The 20,464-nt window shown below is 36.2% G+C and overlaps 1 protein-coding gene across 1 annotated transcript in view; it reads left to right on the forward strand.

The window, feature by feature from the left end:
• LOC149836702 (PH, RCC1 and FYVE domains-containing protein 1-like) overlaps positions 1-20,464 on the forward strand; it is a 30,868-nt gene that overhangs the window by 2,538 nt on the left and 7,866 nt on the right. The window contains exons 2-7 of the mRNA XM_090005530.1: positions 4,458-4,544; positions 5,151-5,240; positions 7,430-7,510; positions 7,653-7,844; positions 7,938-10,073; positions 11,984-12,130. Coding sequence (XP_089861656.1) covers positions 4,458-4,544; positions 5,151-5,240; positions 7,430-7,510; positions 7,653-7,844; positions 7,938-10,073; positions 11,984-12,130 — 2,733 coding nt within the window. The remainder of the gene's footprint in view (positions 1-4,457; positions 4,545-5,150; positions 5,241-7,429; positions 7,511-7,652; positions 7,845-7,937; positions 10,074-11,983; positions 12,131-20,464) is intronic.

The raw sequence follows: 20,464 nt of genomic DNA on the forward strand, positions 1-20,464 counted from the left end.
ACATCGGACTTCACTAAAAGAGATCAAAGCTTTTGAAGAGGATGACACCCCAAGGATAAAAATCAACAAGTACATTATTATAAATCTCAAACCCTAGAAAACAAAAGATCATAAAAAATGTTGAACTGAAATCATACAATCAATCACCTCAGAAAAAGAGGGAAAAAGAAAATAACTAAAGTGAACACCTTGACATATTCTTTTCATTAAAAAAAAACTAACTGAAGGAATTATTCAAACATACATTATGGCTGATTAAAGTGAGAAAAAAAGAAAAAAAATCTAAGAATAAGTTGAAGCATGCCACAAAATGATTTCTACAGGATTATTGCCTTGAATGCACATATGAAGCATCGTTTTCAGCATTTGAAAATCATAGATACCCCGTTGGAGAGTTGGAACCAAAATTGACTTATATTTGCTTAGCCTAGGCTTACGGGGTTTCATTTGCAACATCTAGAGCGACCAAATTATTTAAATAAGTTGGATTCCTTACCCCTAGCAAAAGCATGGATCAGGAACAAGATTAGTTTTTCTCTTAATGTCCAACACATCAACCACAATATCCGTGTCTCACTGAACAACTTAGCAATCAATTCAATATATAGAAAAAGAAGGAAAAAAGATTGGATTTAAAGCTTCCAGCTTTTCAGCCTATAGCCAAATGCATCTGGATATTCTTAAAGTAAGAAAACAGCTATGGAGAAGCCATGTGGGAGGATTCAAAAGAAAAGAAACAAATGATTAAACTCGTTGCAAGAGGGGTAAGGAGGAGGTATATTACCGCCTATGTTTTTATTCTGTATAATAGAAAAATGTGAGACCATGGAGGCTGTTACAAATTTGATATATAATTAAAGAAAATCAATATTAAAGTTATAACATAGGGTCCAGATTAGATGCTCTTTAAGTTTGTTTTCAGGGTCCAGATTACATGCTTCCTATAGGTTTTCTGCATGTTTTAACTATACACAAGTCGAAACCAATGCAACCCATTTGAAATGGTCACAAGGCTTAGATTACCTGTTTTCTATAGGTTTTCATCCAGTCAAAACTGCAGATGCTAGGTAGTCTTGTGGTCTAAAAGAATACATTAGATTAGATGAAGCACTATATAATTGAAAAAATGTTTATTAGCATTAGCAGTGTTCAATTGACTGAAATGACCTTGCACACCTTCATTCTTCTTGCAGAGCAAAGTTTTCTAATTTTAGGATTCTTATCTTAAATCAGTAAAATATATAAATATATATATATATATATATACACACACAGTCATATTCTAGTGACTATATATAGAGAGAGTGAGTCACTAGAAATATGGGCGTTTCCAACACTTTTTTTTCCAAATCCAACCATGTATATGTGTTCGGCAAGGTAAATTTTCTAGGAATCAATTGTTGGATAGTGTATTTTCGATTGTGATTTTTGAATGCTTGAGTATTTATGAAGATTATGAGTTGTTGATTATATAGCCTTAAAAAAATCTCGTTTTTGCATCATAATCGAATGATTCAAGAGCTGCTCCTTATAAAACCAAGCATGGTTATGTCATAATCACATCCTTATGGTTAGTTTCAAGAGAAAAGAACAAAAAATCAATGAAAATTATGGTTCACAGGATAGTTCTCATATTCTAATGACTATAAATATACTAGAATATGAGAATTAGAAATATGGGCATTTTCAATACTTTTTTCCCAAATCCAACCAATGTTGTAAGTATCATACGATACAGTATGATACATATCGTAACTATGGCCTAACTCGATATGATACACACTCATATCACGATACAAGTATATCATATCCGTATCGGTTGTATCGTATGATACAACTAGGGATGGCAGTGGACCGGGGGAAAGCGGGACCCCGCCTCGCCCCGTTTGGACCGGGGATGAAGGGTATGAAACGGGGATGGAGGCGGGGATGGACGTACACTTTTCCCCGCCCCACCCCATCCCCGCCTCATCCCCGTCACTTTTCCCCGCAATATCCCTGCCCCGCCCCGCCTCATCCCCGTTTGAATCGAGGATGGAGGACATGAAACGGGGATGAAGGCGGGGGTGGAGGTTAAAATTCATCCCCGTCGGGGATGGAGGCAGGGATGGAGGTTATAATCTTGAGGCGGGGCAGGGTGGAGACCTTGTCCCCCGCCCTGCCCCACTGCCATCCCTGGATACAACTTTATATCATACAGTACCGTACGATACGTGTTTGGCACAATTTAAAAGGGTTGAAACTCAACTTTTTTAATTTTGGGGTTTAATGACCTCTATAGGGTCAATTCTCTCATTTGCATAGAGGCATTTAGAGGAGAAACCACACACCCTAAGATGCGTGAGACTGATTCATGGCCGATTCGTGTTTGTGAATTTCTCACATAATAGTGCATTTTCATCTTTTTTTTTCACTCAAGGGTATGGGCTAAGGTAACAAATCCATATTTTTTGCTTTCCATTACATTTTTTTGGGGAAAAATGATATCAAATGATCCAGCATGACAATGGGGCACTCAAGTAGTGACTGAAAACCGATTGAAAATCGAGTGCAACTATTGCCATTATATTGTTTCGGGTGGTATCTCTCGATTGAAGCATCATTTAGCTGGAACACATCACAATGTTGCCCCCTGTATGTCAAGGGGTTTGTTGGATGCTGTGAAATAACAATGCCAACAATTACTCACTGGTTTGAGAGAAAAAGTCAAGAAAAAAAGATGAGTGATACAAAAATTGGGTATGCGCAACCCTTAGAGGATGTGTATGACGAAGATGAGCTTGCTACTTCTGTTCCTACAACCTCTAGCATAACACTAGGGGAAGAAGAAGATAATGACAATGATAATGATTAAGGTTATATTAAAAAAAACCTATGATACCACTTTGGGTGTCGTACTCGTGTCGTCACGGGTACTAGTACCTGGACACGACATTTTTCGTATCCTACATTATATTATATTTTCAATATATAATGTATATTTTCAGTATATATTTTAGATATATAATATATATTTTTCAGTATATATTTAGCCGTGTTCCCATACCCACAATTTTTTGAATTATTGTATCGTACAACCCATACCCGTACCTGCACTCGTACCCAGGTGACATAGCAAAAAACTTAATTATTTAACACTTAAGTGTTCATAAACTTGGTTATTTTGTTTTTGTTTATGTAACATGAAAGTATGAGACTTGTGACATGTTCTTAATTGAAAGATATTTAATATTTTGCATTGTTCTTGTGAGATATACATGCAATATTATCTATATTAGTAGATGTCTAATGATGTCTTATGCAACTCATAGGGACATAAATGCTTCATATATGCTTTTATGATTGTATTTTGTGCAATTTATCATTGTTTCATGTGATATGATTTTTTTTAGAATTTTTGCTATTTTTTTCTGATTTTTCTTGATTTTTTTTGGAATTTTTGAAAAAAATGTATTAAAAAATTATGATTTTTTACGATACGCTACAATATGTATCTAACTTTGGGCCTGACCGATATGGGTAATGATACACTACTTACGACCTTGAATCCAACCATGTAGATGTGTTCGGCATAGTGAATTTGCTAGGAATCAACTTGAATCCAACCATGTAGATGTGTTCGCATAGTGAATTTGCTAGGAATCAACTGTTGGATTGTCTACTTTTGATGACAAAATTTGATTTTTGAATTCTTGAATATTTATGAAGATTATGAGCCATTGATTTTTAAGCCCTAAAAAAATCTCGTTTATGCATCATAGTTGGATGATTCAAGAGCTGGCCCTTATAAAACCAAGCATGTAGATCCCATCCGTACTGCAGGTGTAGAAAGTAAAATAGTACCTAAAGAAAAAGGTGGATATGAAATAACCATAGCTGATGCATCGAATGGACAGCAAACAGTTGATATTATACCTCGAGGACCAGAACTTCTTGTTTCTGAAGGTGAATACATCAAGCTTGATCAGCCATTAACAGAACAAAAAATCGCAGTTCACACAGTTCTCATATTTTAGTGACTCTCTCTCTCTCTCTCTTTATATATATATATATATATATATATATATATATATAAAGAAGCAAATAATGAATTGCATTTGGTTGAAACCTATATCTTCATAAAGGACATTAGAACTTTCTTTTACTAGGAACTGATAGAGTAACATTGGAGATCCGTGGGGGCATAGATTTTTTTTTCTCTTCATGTTAGCATGAACATTTGGAAATCTGGACCAGCATAATTGTGCTGGTTTTTCAAACCAAAAATTGATGATGATCTTTGTTTGATGTGCCACTAATTTTGGTCATTGTTTATCTTTGTCTAGCTGCAACTGTCTCAGTGTTAAAGTTTTTATTATGGTTAATTATCTTTCTTCTAGAAAAATTTGTTTTTCACAAAAAGTTCATGTATAGCACACAGGTTTTTTTATCTTAGTTTGTTGTCATTGATGCTGCAGGCTATTACTGCTCTTAAAAAAGGGGCTTATTTGCTTAAATATGGCCGCAGGGGTAAGCCTAAGTTTTGCCCATTCAGGCTGGCTAATGTAAGTAATCTGTAATATTTCAGTTCAGTTGTTGCATTACATTTTTTAGGTTTTGGTTAACATTATAGTCAAAACCTTTCCGTGAATTACAATTTCCATTTATTACAGCTGCGTGTCTATGGTCACATGCAAGAAAACAATGCAGAACTGTAGATGGATTCAAGATATACTTTCTACTAGATTTCGTGTGGTTATGGTCTCTGATAAACATTACTGTGTATCTGCCGAAGCCTTATATATCATTGATGTGACATATGCATTCTTCTGCAAGATTTACATTTACATTTACATGTAGACTTATTACTTTTCCATTTTTCTTAAAACCCTGATGCCTTTTTACAAGCATGTCTACCTTATTACTCCCTGAGGCCACGGGGTAAGCCCACAGAGTTTTACGCTGCCAGGACAGTGATCATAAGTACGTCTGGCAGAGCCAGCATGGCTAGGTCTCTGATCTTGGGGGAGGTTTCTCCGTGTAAAAATATAACAAAAATGTCTACCTTATTACTTTGATCTATCTCTGATATCCCTCTTAACCGTATGATCGCCTTTGAGTCTATTCACCCATCTAGTCCACCTCTGAAACATTATATACTCTTTCTACAGGATGAAACGGCTTTGATATGGTACTCTGGAAAAGAGGAGAAACATCTTAAACTATGCCTTGTCACCAGAATTGTCCCAGGACAACGTACAGTAAGTTGCTAGTTTATCCTTAGCTCATCTCTGCAGGCCTCTGAGGATTGCATCCATTTGATATTTGTAATAACATAAGGTATATTTGCATTGCAGTGAACAGCTTTTCAACCGTGCTTGGTGAAATTTTGATGAAAATCCTTTATGGTGACAGATCTTATGTATTTCTCTAGATGCTAAGAATGTTTACTTCTTAAATAAACACTAACAGTGTTTCATTTCAATCAAAAGCATTTGAACATGAATTCACCAACCGATTTTCCTTTTCTGCACCCTTTCACAAAAAATTCTCCAGAATTGAAAAAGAAAATCTAAACAAAAGGTGGAAAATAAAAAAAAAGGATAAAGAATGAGAAAATCATATTTAAGTTATAGAAAAGTAGAAAATGCTTTGAAAATATATTGATAATGCAGCAATAATGTCATCATACTTTCAAATTAATGATATTTTGAGAATATCATAATGATTTTCTTTTTAATCTTTTTCCATGCATCATTATAATATCACAAATCTTTCCAAAATATTGCCTATATCTATGATGATTATTGGTACATGTTCCTTCACAAAAACTTTCATGTTTAGGATACCTGCTATTTATGGCATTTGTGAAACATTGGTACTTCGGAATGCCCAGCATGCATGGTGATGTTGGTACTTCTAGGTGTTGGTCTTGAGTGCTTGCACGTATGCGGCTATGCATATTATGTATATTACATATATATGCAACATACACATCCTAGCCACACCCTCACACAATGCTTTTGGAAAACATGTGGTACCAGCTATACCATACCACATGCCACCACTCACACTTATGTTACATTGTTTGGCATATACCATGTAACATGAGCACTTCAAATTACCCAGCATGCCTATGTCTGTGCTAGTATTTCAGGGCATCTGTTGGGTGCTTGTAGGCACTTCCACATATGCATATACTATTGTTACCAGCTGCACCTTTTAAGAAGGTCTAATGGGAGAATGGGAAAGATTTAAGAGTTGATAATGAAAGCGGATGAAATAGAGGGATTGACTAGTGTGTGGGGATGAGAAATAAGAGGAATGAGAGGGATTTGAGGTAGAAGAGAGGGAAGAGGTTGAGAAAAATCTTCATTCTGGAGGGGTTTTAGATGAGCCCAATTCCTAACTCTAGATACACTAGAGAGAGGCCCAAAGACTACTAGAGTCATTTCATTAAGCAAATGATGGACGATACAATGAGTGTGCATGAGCCTATTTAATGACCATTATACCCTTCATTCATAGGCTAGTGCCTCTCATTGTACGTTTGACCCAATATCCCTTACAACTGTTGACCCAAACCCATTACAAGTGTAGTCACCCTCTCAATGCTCCTAGGTGAGCTAGGCTAACATAGTGAGCTCCTCCTCTCATGGGACGTCCTCCATGGGTTGCTATCATACTACATGTTGTAGGTGCATGATTTCACTCTTCTTTTGAAAAACACACATGTTGTACCAGCTGTACTTGTATGGTAAGCTTATTTAGGTCATATATGGCATATTTCTCGTAATATGTGATCAACTTCTTGACGTTGTGTTTATTTTATTTGGTAGATAATTTCTTGGAACAACAAGAGCAAAAAATAGTTTCATAGATCGATCACAGGGGCTTTTAAATTGTTACTTTCTTGGAGTAGCTAGAAGGAAAAAAAGTTGCTAAATTGATCACAGGGGATGACAATCATCCATGATAGGAGTTACAACAGAAATATCTTGGATTAGAAATTTACTTAATACTCTTGGGCTCATGAAATTCTACATTTTGACAACAATTATGTAGTAGCCATCTCAATGAATCTACTCAACACTATGTCACAAAGACACATGGACACGTGATGCAGATTAAATGTGCAAGTTCAATTTTTTTTTTGAAAATTGGGACACGAGGGCACAATACTTTTTTTTTAATTTTTATCGATAAAAAACTATTTTTGATATTTTAATATTAAAAATAGGTTTTTTATTGAAATATTACTTACAATCATTTAAAAATATTAAAATAATAGCCATACGTATCAGTGTCCGTGTCCACGTGTCCGATCATGTCCGCTCATGTCATGGGGGGTACACACCAAAATGTCGTGCCCCTGTGACATAGACTCAACATAATAAAACTAAACATGTCAATATTGATCGACATTCCTTAAGCATTTCTTTGTGTGCAGGCAATATTTCAGAGGTATCCACGACCAGAGAAGGAATGCCAATCCTTTTCTCTAATATACAATGATAGGTCGTTGGATCTGGTAAGTTACTGCTTTTTCCTTCTTTTCTGTCAGTATATAAAATGTGCATTAATCTTTTCCTGCAGTCTTTGGTTTGTGAGTTTGTGGGTTCACTTTAGCGTTGACTTGTCTTCACTTCATCATCTTTTACTTGGTTTCACAGATATGCAAGGATAAGGATGAAACTGAAGTGTGGTTTGTTGGACTTAAAGCATTGATTTCTCAAGGTCACCGAAAATGGAGAACAGATGCAAGAATCGATGGGGTTTCCTCAGATACAAACAGTCCAAAAACATTGACTCGAAGAAGTTCCCCATTGAGCTTTCCGTTTGGTGGTGGAGATAGCTTACACAAGGTGTAGAATGAATGTTCTTGTTTTGCAGTTTGGACCTTTTATTCCTGCTATAAACTTTGTTGGATATAAATAATGTTTCCTTTACTTATACAGGACGAAGATGCCCTCCGGTCACATAGTCTTTACGGTAGCCCACCTAAGCATGGTGCAGATAAGACATTTGCTGATGTAATATTATATGCCGTACCTCCTAAAGGATTCTTTCCAGATTCTGTTGGTGGTTCTGCCCATTCTTTGTCAACAGGCAACTCAGATGGCATAAATGGACATGTGAAGAACACTACAACTGAGGCATTTAGAGTTAGTCTCTCCAGTGCTGTGAGCTCATCCAGCCAAGGTTCTGGTCATGATGATGGTGATGCACTTGGGGATGTTTTTATTTGGGGAGAAGGTACTGGCGAAGGGATCCTGGGTGGGGGGATTCATAGGGCTGAAAGTTCTGGTGGTCTCAAAATGGATGCTCTTTTACCAAAAGCTGTGGAATCAGCAGTAATGCTTGATGTTCAGAATATAGCTTGTGGCAGGAAACATGCTGCCTTAGTCACCAAGCAAGGTGAGGTCTTCTCTTGGGGGGAAGAATCTAGTGGTCGACTTGGACATGGTGTGGATGCTGATGTTTCACATCCAAAACTTGTAAATGCTCTTAGCGGCATGAACATTGAACTGGTAGCTTGTGGTGAATATCATACATGTGCTGTAACACTGTCTGGAGATCTCTACACATGGGGCGATGGTACCCATAATTTTGGACTCCTTGGACATGGTAATGAAGTTAGCCATTGTGTTCCAAAAAGAGTAAATGGTCCTTTGGAGGGCATACATGTGTCTTCTGTTTCCTGTGGTCCTTGGCATACAGCTGTTGTGACTTCAGCTGGGCAGTTGTTTACTTTTGGTGATGGGACTTTTGGTGTTCTTGGACATGGAGACTGCAGAAGTGTGTCAATACCAAGAGAGGTGGAGTCTCTTAAGGGTCTGCGCACTGTGCGTGCTGCCTGTGGTGTATGGCACACTGCCGCTGTTGTAGAGATTGTGGTTGGAATTTCTAATTCAAGTAATTGTTCCTCTGGCAAGCTGTTTACATGGGGTGATGGTGATAAAGGTAGGCTTGGGCATGGTGATAAAGAATCTAGACTTGTCCCAACTTGTGTGGCAACTCTGGTGGAGCCCAACTTTTGCCAAGTAGCTTGCGGCCATAGCTTAACAGTTGCACTCACAACCTCAGGTCATGTTTATACAATGGGTAGTACTGTTTATGGTCAACTGGGGAATACCCAATCTGATGGAAAGCTTCCCACTCGCGTTGAGGGGAAGATGCAGAGTTGTTTTATTGAAGAAATATCTTGTGGTGCTTATCATGTTGCAGTATTAACATCAAGATCCAAAGTTTACACTTGGGGCAAGGGAGTGAATGGGCGGTTGGGCCATGGGGATACAGATGATAGAAATTCACCATGTCTAGTTGAAGCCTTAAAAGACAGGCAGGTTAGAAGTGTTGTTTGTGGTTCTAATTTTACAGCAGTCATTTGTTTGCATAGATGGGTTTCTGGCATTGATCAATCCATGTGTTCTGGCTGCCGCCTTCCATTTAACTTCAAAAGAAAACGCCATAATTGCTACAATTGTGGGCTTGTTTTCTGTAATTCATGCTGTGGTAAGAAGTCACTTAAAGCTTCTATGGCCCCAAATCCTAGCAAACCTTATCGTGTCTGTGATAACTGCTTTAGTAAGCTGAAGAAAGCTCTAGATAATTGTTCAGGACCACTCTCGACAATAAGTAGGAAAGAAAGCACACATATCACTTTCAGTGATGCAGCAGAAAAGGAAGAGAAATTTGATTCTAGATTTCAGGGCCAGCTGTCGAGATTTTCTTCAATTGAATCCTTCAAGCAGGTTGATGGCACATGGTCATCCAAGAGAAACAAGAAATTAGAATTGAACATCAGCCGAGTATCACCTATTCCTCATGGTAGCAGTCAGTGCGGCGGTCTTGCCACGTCGAGATCATTTAATCCAGCATTTGGTTCCTCGAAGAAGTTTTTCTCAGCTTCTGTTCCTGGGTCTCGAATTGTTTCACGAGCAACATCTCCTGTATCTAGACGACCCAGCCCTCCACGTTCTACAACACCAACACCTACTCTTGCAGGGCTTACGTCGCCTAGATTGGTTGTACATGATGCTAAAAGGACAAATGATAACTTGAGTGAAGAGGTTCTTCAGTTGAGAACACAGGTGCATGTTTGAACTTGCAGACATTGCTATTTCATTGATGAAATGAAACTAAAACGTGAATAATAGATATATAGATAATGCATGTATGTATATGCTAGTGACAGTAGTGAATCCCGTGTGACTACATGTCTTTGTTCCTTTTCGGTGTTACCTGCAGACACTAGATTGTTTATGTTATTGCTGTAGCGTGTTTAACTGTACTGGAGTTCTCTCACTGTCATTCAATGCGTGAGCTTAGTAGGATTTTCTTGAGCTATAAATGGATGCCCTTGAGGCCCCTTTGATCTATAACCAGATCAACTCAAAGTCAATTTTCATGTGTCATCTGGAGGTTTTGTATCCTAAGAAAAATAGAACATTCCAATGCACTCGTTTTGTGTAGAGTTACTGCATGATTTTATTATTTGCATACTTTAAAAGCAGTGTCTTCAATTTATGGAGCACGAAGTGTTGTTACTGCAAAAGGAATTTTCTACAAAATCCCAGAAGTTTACACTATATAAATATTGAATTTCAAAATGATCTTGAATTCTTTTGTGAAAAAGTGCAATGGTTTGATGAAACCTGTTCATTATCTGGAGAAGCATGGGAAGCACCAAGATTCTTTTCTGGGGGCTTCTAAAAAAGCATCGGCAGTAGGAAATGGGTGTGCATCAGTTGGAGCATCATTCATAAAGATAGAAAGTTTTATTTTTCTCATGCAATGTTGATTGTGGAATTCCTTTATTGGTTTGTTTTCTTACATATTGTATGAGAAGGTAAACTTAGGGGTATGATACAACATATCCTTAGGTGTTTTAAATTAATATATATGCATTATTATTTCTTATATTAATGAGCAAAATCTTGATCTGAAGGTAAAGTTGCAAAGCAACCGGGGTGATCAGTCTCTCACTCTGGAGGGTGTCTCTTTCCTTTGTTTGTCCTTGAGTGGAATCTTCTTACCCTTCATTTTATGAACCAATAAAGTTGCTTTTTGAAAAATAATCAGATGCCACATGGGTGCGGGTGCGGGGATTCGGCACTTCCAAAAAACCAGGGTGCGGGGGTGCGGCAGGGGCATATATATATATATATATATATATATATATATATATATATATATATATATGGGGTCCGGGGGTTTCCCCTGGCGCGGGTCCCGCTGCGCGGTTAGCGGGCGGGGGTCCGGGGGGGCCGCCCCTGGTGGGGGGTTATAGGGGGGCAGAGACCCCCCAAGATTTTTTTTTAAAATTCCGCAGCCCATTTCATAGGGCAATTTTTTTAAAAAAATGGACCGAAATGACCCTGGGTGCGGTCAACGCACCCAGGGTCGGGTTGACCGCAGTCGACGCGGGTGCAGCACCCTGCTAGCCGAATCCCTGTTACATATGGTATGTGGAGGATCACATGAATAATAAGTTTTTTCTTTTGTGTTTGTGCACTGAATGATATGATATAGATGAAAGTGATTTTCTATGTTGAACATTGTAAAGAGTATGATACTTGTAAAAGCTTCAAGAGGTTTAGTAGAAGTACTTTCCTACTGTTGGCAAGATGGTGGCGCTTGGTGACCTTTCCTTAGCTGTTGTTGGACCATATATTTCCTGTGTTTGGTATCCAGTTCTGGTTATTCTTCAAGAGTTCAAACCCCCTTTTTCTCTCTGCACGAGTAAAAATTTCATGCAGTTGAACCTATGGAGAGAAGCTCATGATGTCATATTTCTTCTTTGTGTATGCTGATTATATTCTCAGGCAGCTCGAATATATGATTTTAGCTAAATTTAGTTGAACTTTGATGGTTCAAAATCTTACATGAGAACAAGATATTACGGGGACTTGCTACATGGAAATATGAAGGATTTGCAACTTTTGATGTTAGACAGGACTGTTAGGGGTCTAAGTGGATATCTGTCTTTTCTAAAATGCAGGTGAAAAATCTCACCCGAAAATCCCAGCTTCTGGAAGTTGAGCTTGAAAGAACTACAAAGCAACTTAAGGAGGCTGTAGCTATTGCTGGGGAAGAAACAGCCAGATGTAAAGCTGCCAAGGAAGTGATTAAAGCTCTTACCATTCAGGTGAAATTAATGTATTCTTTAAATGTTTCTGTTACCATTTTTTGATAGCAAAATTATCTAGTTACTACAAGCTAGTGCTGCTTACACTTTCCATGTCAGGGATGGATTATTTGATAATAAAAACTCTGATTATTTTGAAATCTGATTTGGTTGACTTTAATTGATGACATTAAATTGTATATTTTCAAGGTTTTTTCTGATTAAATTCTGAGGAATCAATGTTATTGTGGAATGCTACTCTTTTATTACTTAATTCATTGTAATGTTATTTACAATAACCGGATCTAGTTGGACGGATCTATAGTGAAGCTTCCCAAAGTAGCACTAACCTCTCCTTGCATTGCAGGCCCACAAATGGTTACTATTTGATCAGGTTGTTCGGACATATAGTAGACTCCACCTTATTTCGACATTTTGACCACATGCTTTGTGGAACAATCCTATAGATGTGAACTATATAGTTTTTTGGTCACATTTTTTGGATTGTGCGACTGCAATATGTACACTGGTTATTCAAGAGCTTCAAAAATTAATGGATTGTGCAAATGAACCAAAATTTTGCAATTAAAAAGTAAAGGTTTTATGTTGAAATTGAAATGTAAATTTGTAAACACATATATATATAATAATAATATTATTATATTATTATATATAAATAATATTTTTTACGGTGGTTTGGACATATTCGGCGAAGGCCTAATGATGCTCCAGTTAGAAGGTTGGAGAAATGGGAAAATATATTAGTTAAAAGAGGTCGGGGTAGGCCTAGGAAGACTTGAATGGAGATGATAGGAAAGGATATGAATGCTTTGAACCTCACCGAGGACATGGCATTGGATAGAAATGATTGGAGGAAAAGGATTCATGTGGAAGACCCAAAATGAATTTCTTTTTTGGTTATTTTTTTTATATATAAATAATATTTTTTCTTTTCTTTTTCTGTATTTTTCTTTTTCTGTATTTTTTTGTTTTTTGTCATCTAGTTCAATTTGAACTAGAATGACATAACTAGTCAAGTCTTAGTTAAGACTTGACTAGCAATAGAGTCGTTGGACTCTAGTCCAACAACTCTATTTAGAGTCGTTGGCTGTGTATATATAGGGGTTCAACCCCTCTTGTAATGTATTGTAAAATGCTTCTTAAGCATTGCCTTCTCTTTGTTCAATAAAAGAATATTTTTTTCTTTTTGTTCCCTTTATACCCTTCTTAAGGGTTATGCTTAAATGTCTTGTTAAGACATCATTTCGAATCTTCTCATTTCATGGTATCAGAGCCGCGGAAGTATGAAAAAGCTGCCTCGGTTTTCGTGTCCACTTTGCAAAAGTGTTCATCACTTGAAGAAGTGTTTTATCACTTCGTTGAAAAAAATTCCACATCTTGCTGCCTTGGTTTCCGTGCATGCTTGCAAAAGTGTTCGCCACTTGAAGAAGAACTGTTTTATCACTTCGTTGGAAAAGATTCCACGTCTTGTTGTATTGTATCTTTTTCTTTTTCTCACTTCTATTCTTGTTTCTCTTCTATCCCTATTCTTTCTCTCTCCTTGTAATCGATGGATGACAATGCTAAAGTCACCATCATGCCTATGAAATTGAGTGATACAAACTACGTAACATGGGCTTCAATCATGAAGCACCATATATGGGGAAAAGGCCTATAAGGGATTATGGATGGTTCCGATTCGGAACCTAAGCTATCACTTACTAAAAAGGAGGGAGATAAAGAGGTTTCTCTATCGGAAGAAGAGAAAATCAAGGCTCTAACCTCTTACGAGAAAAAATAGAAAGAGTGAAGAATATCTCATGCGAAGATAATGTCATGGCTTGTCAATAGCGTTGACATTAAAAAATGCTCAAGTCTTGCCAAGTTTGATCATGCTGATAAGGCATGAGAATACCTTAATAATATGTATTCCCTTAAAGATATTGCACACGTGTGCAATCTCTAAGAAAAGGTTCGAATAATGACCCAAGGAAACAAAACAATTCGTGAATATTATAATGGTTTGTCCAAACTTTGGGAAGAACTTTCCCTCTTAGAACCTAAGTGGCATTGTGCCGAAGATATCGAGCTTCGTCAGAAACAACTCGATGCTGAACATTTTTACCAGTTTATAATTGGTTTGAGGGTGGAATTTGAAACCACTAAATCGGCCCTCCTTCACCTGGGAAAAATTTCTTCTATTGTTGAAACTATTGAAGAATTAACAATGGAAGAAAATCGCCTCCGAAAAGGTTCTTCTAAAACTGAAGATGATTTTGTTTTAGTTGTGTCTAGACCATGGAATCATGTTCGATCTTATAGACCTCCTCACTTCAATCGGCAAAATGGTAATTATGACAAGAAGAAAGTTATTTGTCATCATTGTCATGAACCGGGACACTACATGTCACAATGTCCCAAACTTAAGGAGCTGAGAGAGAAAAGAGCTGTAATTGCTGGATCGGAGCCCAAAGATCAAGATGCACCAGTTTCCATGGCCCAATTAATGGAGATTCTTTAGCCTCTCATCAAAAGTGCCTCTTCTTCATTTGAAGCTTCAACCGACGCAACAACCTCATTTTTTTCCGATCCAGGTAAAATTTCTTGGCTCCTTGACTCTAGTGCATCTTTCCATATGACTCCAAATAATCAAAGTCTATCTGAATGTGTTAAAAACAAAACAAGTGTGTCAAAGGTCTTTAAAGCCGATGGGACTTCTCTTGAAATTTTGAAAAAATCTATAAAACAAAGAAATTTTCTATTCCAGAAATTATATATGTTCCCAAATTGAATTTAAATCTTTTATCTGTATCTCAAATTTCTGACTATGGGTGTAATATTTCATTTTCTTCTCATGTTGTTGAATACAGGATCGCCAGTCAGGCACGCTGATTGAGGAAGGCTATAGAGAATGAGGACTCTATTACATGGATTTTTTGGAAATGTCGAAGAATGCTTTTTGCTATAATATTCAGAAAAATGAGTTGGAGCTGAGGCATAAGAGACTTGGTCATCCACATATAGCAAAAATACAACTTTTTCCAAATCTAGGGAAATTTTGTAACTCTGAATCATTTGACTGTAAAGATTGTATTCTTGGCAAAATGAAAAGATTACCATTTCAGAACAAAACCTTTTTTTCTTCAAGACCACTTGAATTAGTACACTCGGATGTTTGGGGTCCTGCACCAGTAATTTTTAAAGGAGGATTTGCTTATTATGCTATTTTTATTGATGATTTCTCTCGACATACATGGATTTACTTCCTTAAACATAAGTCTGAAGTATTTTCATACTTTCAAACATTTCATAAAATGGTTAAAAACAAGTTTCAAAATGATATTACATTTTTTCGCACAGATTCAGGAGAAGAGTTTTTATCCACAGATTTTAAAAATTATCTTAGGTCACATGGCATCACACATCAAAGATCTTGTCTTTATACACCTCAACAAAATGGGCTGGCAGAACATAAACATCGTCGTATTATGGAAACCACTAGGACTTTATTAATAGCCTTCATCCCAAAACAACAGAAAATCATTTTGGGTCTTCCACATTAATCCTTCTCCTCCAATCATTTCTATCCAATGCCATGTCCTCGGTGAGGTTCAAAGCCTTCATATCCTTTCCTATCATCTCCATCCAAGTCTTTCTAGGCCTACCCTAACCTCTTTTAACTAATATATTTTCCCATTTCTCCATCCTTCCAACTGAAGCATCATTAGGCCTTCGCCGAATGTCCAAACCACCGTAAACGATTCTCTCTCATCTTATAGGATGTTGATGGGTTTATAAAATTAAAATCAAGAGTGATGGCACTCTTGAAAGATATAAAGCCCGATTAGTAGCCAAAGGTTATGCCCAAGAATATGGCATTGATAATGAAGAAACCTTTGCTCCTGTGACTCGTATGACAACTGTCAGAACTTTAGTTGCCTTAACCTCTATCAAGAAACAGTCCATTTTTCAAATGGATGTCAAAAATGCTTTCTTAAATAGAAAGTTAGTTGAAGAAGTATACATGGAACCTCCTCCTGGTCTAAGTATTTCTAAGGGTAAAGCTCTTCGCTTAGAAAAAGCTCTTTATGGACTTAAACAAGCGCCAAAAGCTTGGTATGCTAGGTTTAGTCGTATTATGATTGATATTGGTTTTCAATTCTATTTAACCGACACTGCTTTGTTTGTTAAGAATTCTGATGCAGGAAACATTGTACTTCTTCTTTATGTGGATGATATGATCATCACTGGAAGCGATAAACAGGGAGTTGAAACGATCAAAACACTTCTTAAATCTCATTTTGAAATGACTGATTTAGGCTTGTTGAGATATTTTTTAGGCATTGAAGTTGCTTATTCTCCTAGAGGATATTTATTATCTCAGACTAAATTTGCTTTTGGTATTGTTTTCAGGTCTGGTATTACTGATGATAAAAAAGTCGACACTCCAAAAGTTGTTAACATTAAAATGAAGATTGATGATGGAGAACTTCTTGCTGATCCTACTCCTTACAGACAGCTTGTCGGGGCACTTTCCTATCTATCAATTACCAGACTAGATATAACACATGTTGTTCACACAGCAAGCTAGTTTCAACATGCTCCTACTTCTATTCATATGGGAGCAATCATGCGTATTATCAGATATATCCAGTCCTCCCTTTCACGGGGACTTTTCTTGTCTTCTTCCTCCTCTCTTGATTTACTTGCATATACTGATGCTGATTGGGAAGGTGATTCCAATAACAAACACTCAACCACTGGGTTTTGTGTCTTTTTAGATGAATCATTAATATCGTGGAGGTGCAAAAAGCAACAGAAGGTATCTCTATCATCCACCGAAGCTGAATACAGAGTTATGACAACTACGACCATGAAAGTAGTTTGGCTCCGACGACTGCTTGCGTCATGAGAGCTGAAGCAACAAAAGCCTCACAGATGTATTGCGACAACAAAAGTGCGATCTACATTGCAAGTAACAGAACATTCCACGAATGCATCAAACACATCGAAATGGATTGTCATTATGTCAGAGAGGAATATATACATGGGACAATTGATCTGCCATATGTTACTTCAGAATATCAGTAGCAGACTTCTTTACAAAGCCTCTCGTTGCTCCCCGATTTCACTTTCTCTTAGACAAACTTTCGCTCATTGTACTGTAAGTTTGAGGGGGAGTGCTAAAATGTAAATTTGTAAACATATATATATATAATATTATTATATTATTATATATATAAATAATATTTTTTCTTTTCTTTTTCTGTATTTTTCTTTTTTTGTTTTTTTTTTGTTTTTTGTCATCTAGTTCAATTTGAACTAGAATGACATAACTAGTCAAGTCTTAGTTGAGACTTGACTAGCAATTGAATAGAGTTGCTGGACACTAGTCCAACAACTCTATTTAGAGCCGTTGGACTGAGTCCAATGACTCTATTGAGTCTCTCATTCTCTCCCTCTCTCATACTGTGTATATATAGGGGTTCAGCCCCTCTTGTAATGTATTGTAAAATGCTTCTTAAGCATTGCCTTCTCTTTGTTCAATAAAAGAATATTTTTTTTGTTCCCTTTATACCCTTCTTAAGGGTTATGCTTAAATGTCTTGTTAAGGCATCATTTTGAATCTCAGCTCGTGTTTGGAGTACCTTACGGTGTTCCAGAACATAGCCAAAGAAGAAGAGAAGACAATGAAGATTGGGGCTGCATCTCCTTCTTGTATAATGTTTACCAATGCAATGTGGTGACGTTGGGTAGGTCTATTCTATTATATAAAAAACATTACATGGCTTTCCATATTTGCCTATAACACAAACTCTACAACAAAGAAATTCAGCAGCACTAGGAAACTTATCACAAGGAAACCTGCACCAATAGGAAACCAGCTTCAATAGGAAATGTCATCTGTATGGATCCAAACCCAGATCCAATGTCTTTATCTCTTAATAGAAAGAGCTCAATCGAAAGTGTTTCTGCTAAACCAACTATGCTGAGCAAGCTCACACCTATGACTTCCTGCTAGATGGTAATGTAATAATGACTTGACAGGGTATTATCCTTGAAGTAAATGATAGTATTAACCGTTGCAATTTATCCTAGCTAAAAATACACAAGAGATTAGTGAAAAAAATTTGAAAGAAAGCATTTCAACTAATTACATGGATTCTATTGTTACCACACCTTGTTTCACAGAATTTAGGAAATCTGAGTTGAAGCATGTGTAATGAAATAGCGAAAAATACAAAAACAATGCCCACTAAGGGCTTTACAAGATCACGATCACAAAAGTGCATAAGCACAAACCAATGCTACTAAGGGTTTACAAGATCACAATCACAATCACAATCACAATCACAATGTGCACAAAGCACAAGTCCACTGTAGGACAAAACAATAGCCAACAAGGGGCAACAACACAAGCACTAAGTGCATATAAAACATTAAGAAAGTAAATAGAAAAACATAAAATATAAAAAATATTCATCTTTATTGAGTATAAATGCTTAAGAGAAACATTGGTTACAAGAGAGAGATTCAAGCCCTATTTATACACAAAGGGAGAGCATGGGGCTCTATTGGGGAGTTCTCAATAGAGTCGAGCCCATGCTCTTTACAAAAAAGACATTAAATAAAATGATAAAAAAATAACCAAGAGATAAGATTGTTTCTAATGAACAATACTATTACACAAGTAAAATGACAAAAATACCCGTAGCGGGTATTTACTTATTACATCATTATATATATATATGAATATATGTGCAATATGAAGCAAATATATATATATATATATATATATATATATATATATATATATATATATATATATATATAAACAAAGATTCAATGGAAAGGATCGAAGTCTTCAAGTATCTTCAATGAAAATCTCTATCTTTATGACTTATTAGGAAGTTTTGCAAATCCAAGTCTTCAAATGTCTTTTATTGGTGATCAACCTCAATCGCCTTCAGCAGCTATCTCCATCTTCATGATGCATTGAAGATATTTCTTTCTCAATCCATCACATCTTTAAGAACTTGTAGAGAAAACAAACAAAGGTCTCAACTACAAAAAGACGGTATTTAAACAAGAATAACACTCCGAGGAAATTTTTTTAAGCAAAGTAGTGATAATTTTTAGAAATATTAGACAACCATTAAGAAAGATAGGAGGAGCATACTTCAAAAGAGAATTTTTTATGAAATCAAATTTAGACAATCATAAACTCAAAATCAACATATTTTTCAAGAAAACATAGATATTGATGATAAGGAACTTAATCACTAAAAAAACATATCAATTATTAATATTTCAAATTTTTAGAAAAACAAAGCATCAATTTATACTAAAACAACATTCATATAAAGTATAACACTAAACACTAAAAAGGAACCCTCAAGAAAAGCAAAGTTAATTAAATTTATGCATGCAACAGTGTGAACAAGATAATCAATATGAAACACACATATATATATCCAGCATGCAATTAAAGCATATTTAATGCACATAAGACGATAATAAAATAACTATTTTTATCAATAAAATGCATGATTTTAATGCAAAGAGTCAAATAGCCTTCAATTATGAACAAAATTGTCTACCAATATCAAGTGGACAATACACAAGTGTTTTCGTAAGGACCACACTCTCAACACCCACAAAGGGGCACACACAAGAAGGCTCACAATATAAAGAATAATTTTTTTATTAAACATCACAAGTATGTAAAATCTATAAATTTTTTATCAATAAACATTTTTCCCTATAAGGAAATGCAAGTAGAAAACATTTTAAAATTTCATGGAGATTCTAAAAAGTCCCACGTAACAAAGGGAATGATACTTGCAAATTTCAACAATAGTTTGACTATTACAAGCAATCACCTCACTCGACCTTCAAACCTCAAAATTCAAGTGTATCGACGACTAGAACAAAAACATAATCACAATGCCAACGACAGGCTAAAATCACACACGAAGGTGTGAATAAACATCTCTTGTGTACATATAATGACACTAAAAAATCAAGTGTATCAGCGACTAGATGAAGAGTATGATCATAATGCCACTAATGGGCTAAAAGCACAAAAAAGTGTGAATAAACATTTCTTGTCTACATAGAATGCCACTTAAATAAGAGGCATAATAGGAGAAAACACAAAAATGTAAGATAACTTGTAATGAAAATAAACTAATGCCATCAATTTGTATAATCTTTCGAAACACCATGATTTCAAAAATAGATAATCATCACATATAAGCATAATTATGAGCATCAAGCATAATAATGGCTAAATAAACAAAACAAATGAGTGATACAATACACTCATAGAACGATAGATTAAACAACCGTAAG

This window comes from Nuphar pumila, chromosome 5 (assembly GCF_984573655.1).
Source record: "Nuphar pumila chromosome 5, dmNupPumi1.hap1.1, whole genome shotgun sequence".
NCBI classification, from domain to species: Eukaryota; Viridiplantae; Streptophyta; class Magnoliopsida; order Nymphaeales; family Nymphaeaceae; genus Nuphar; species Nuphar pumila.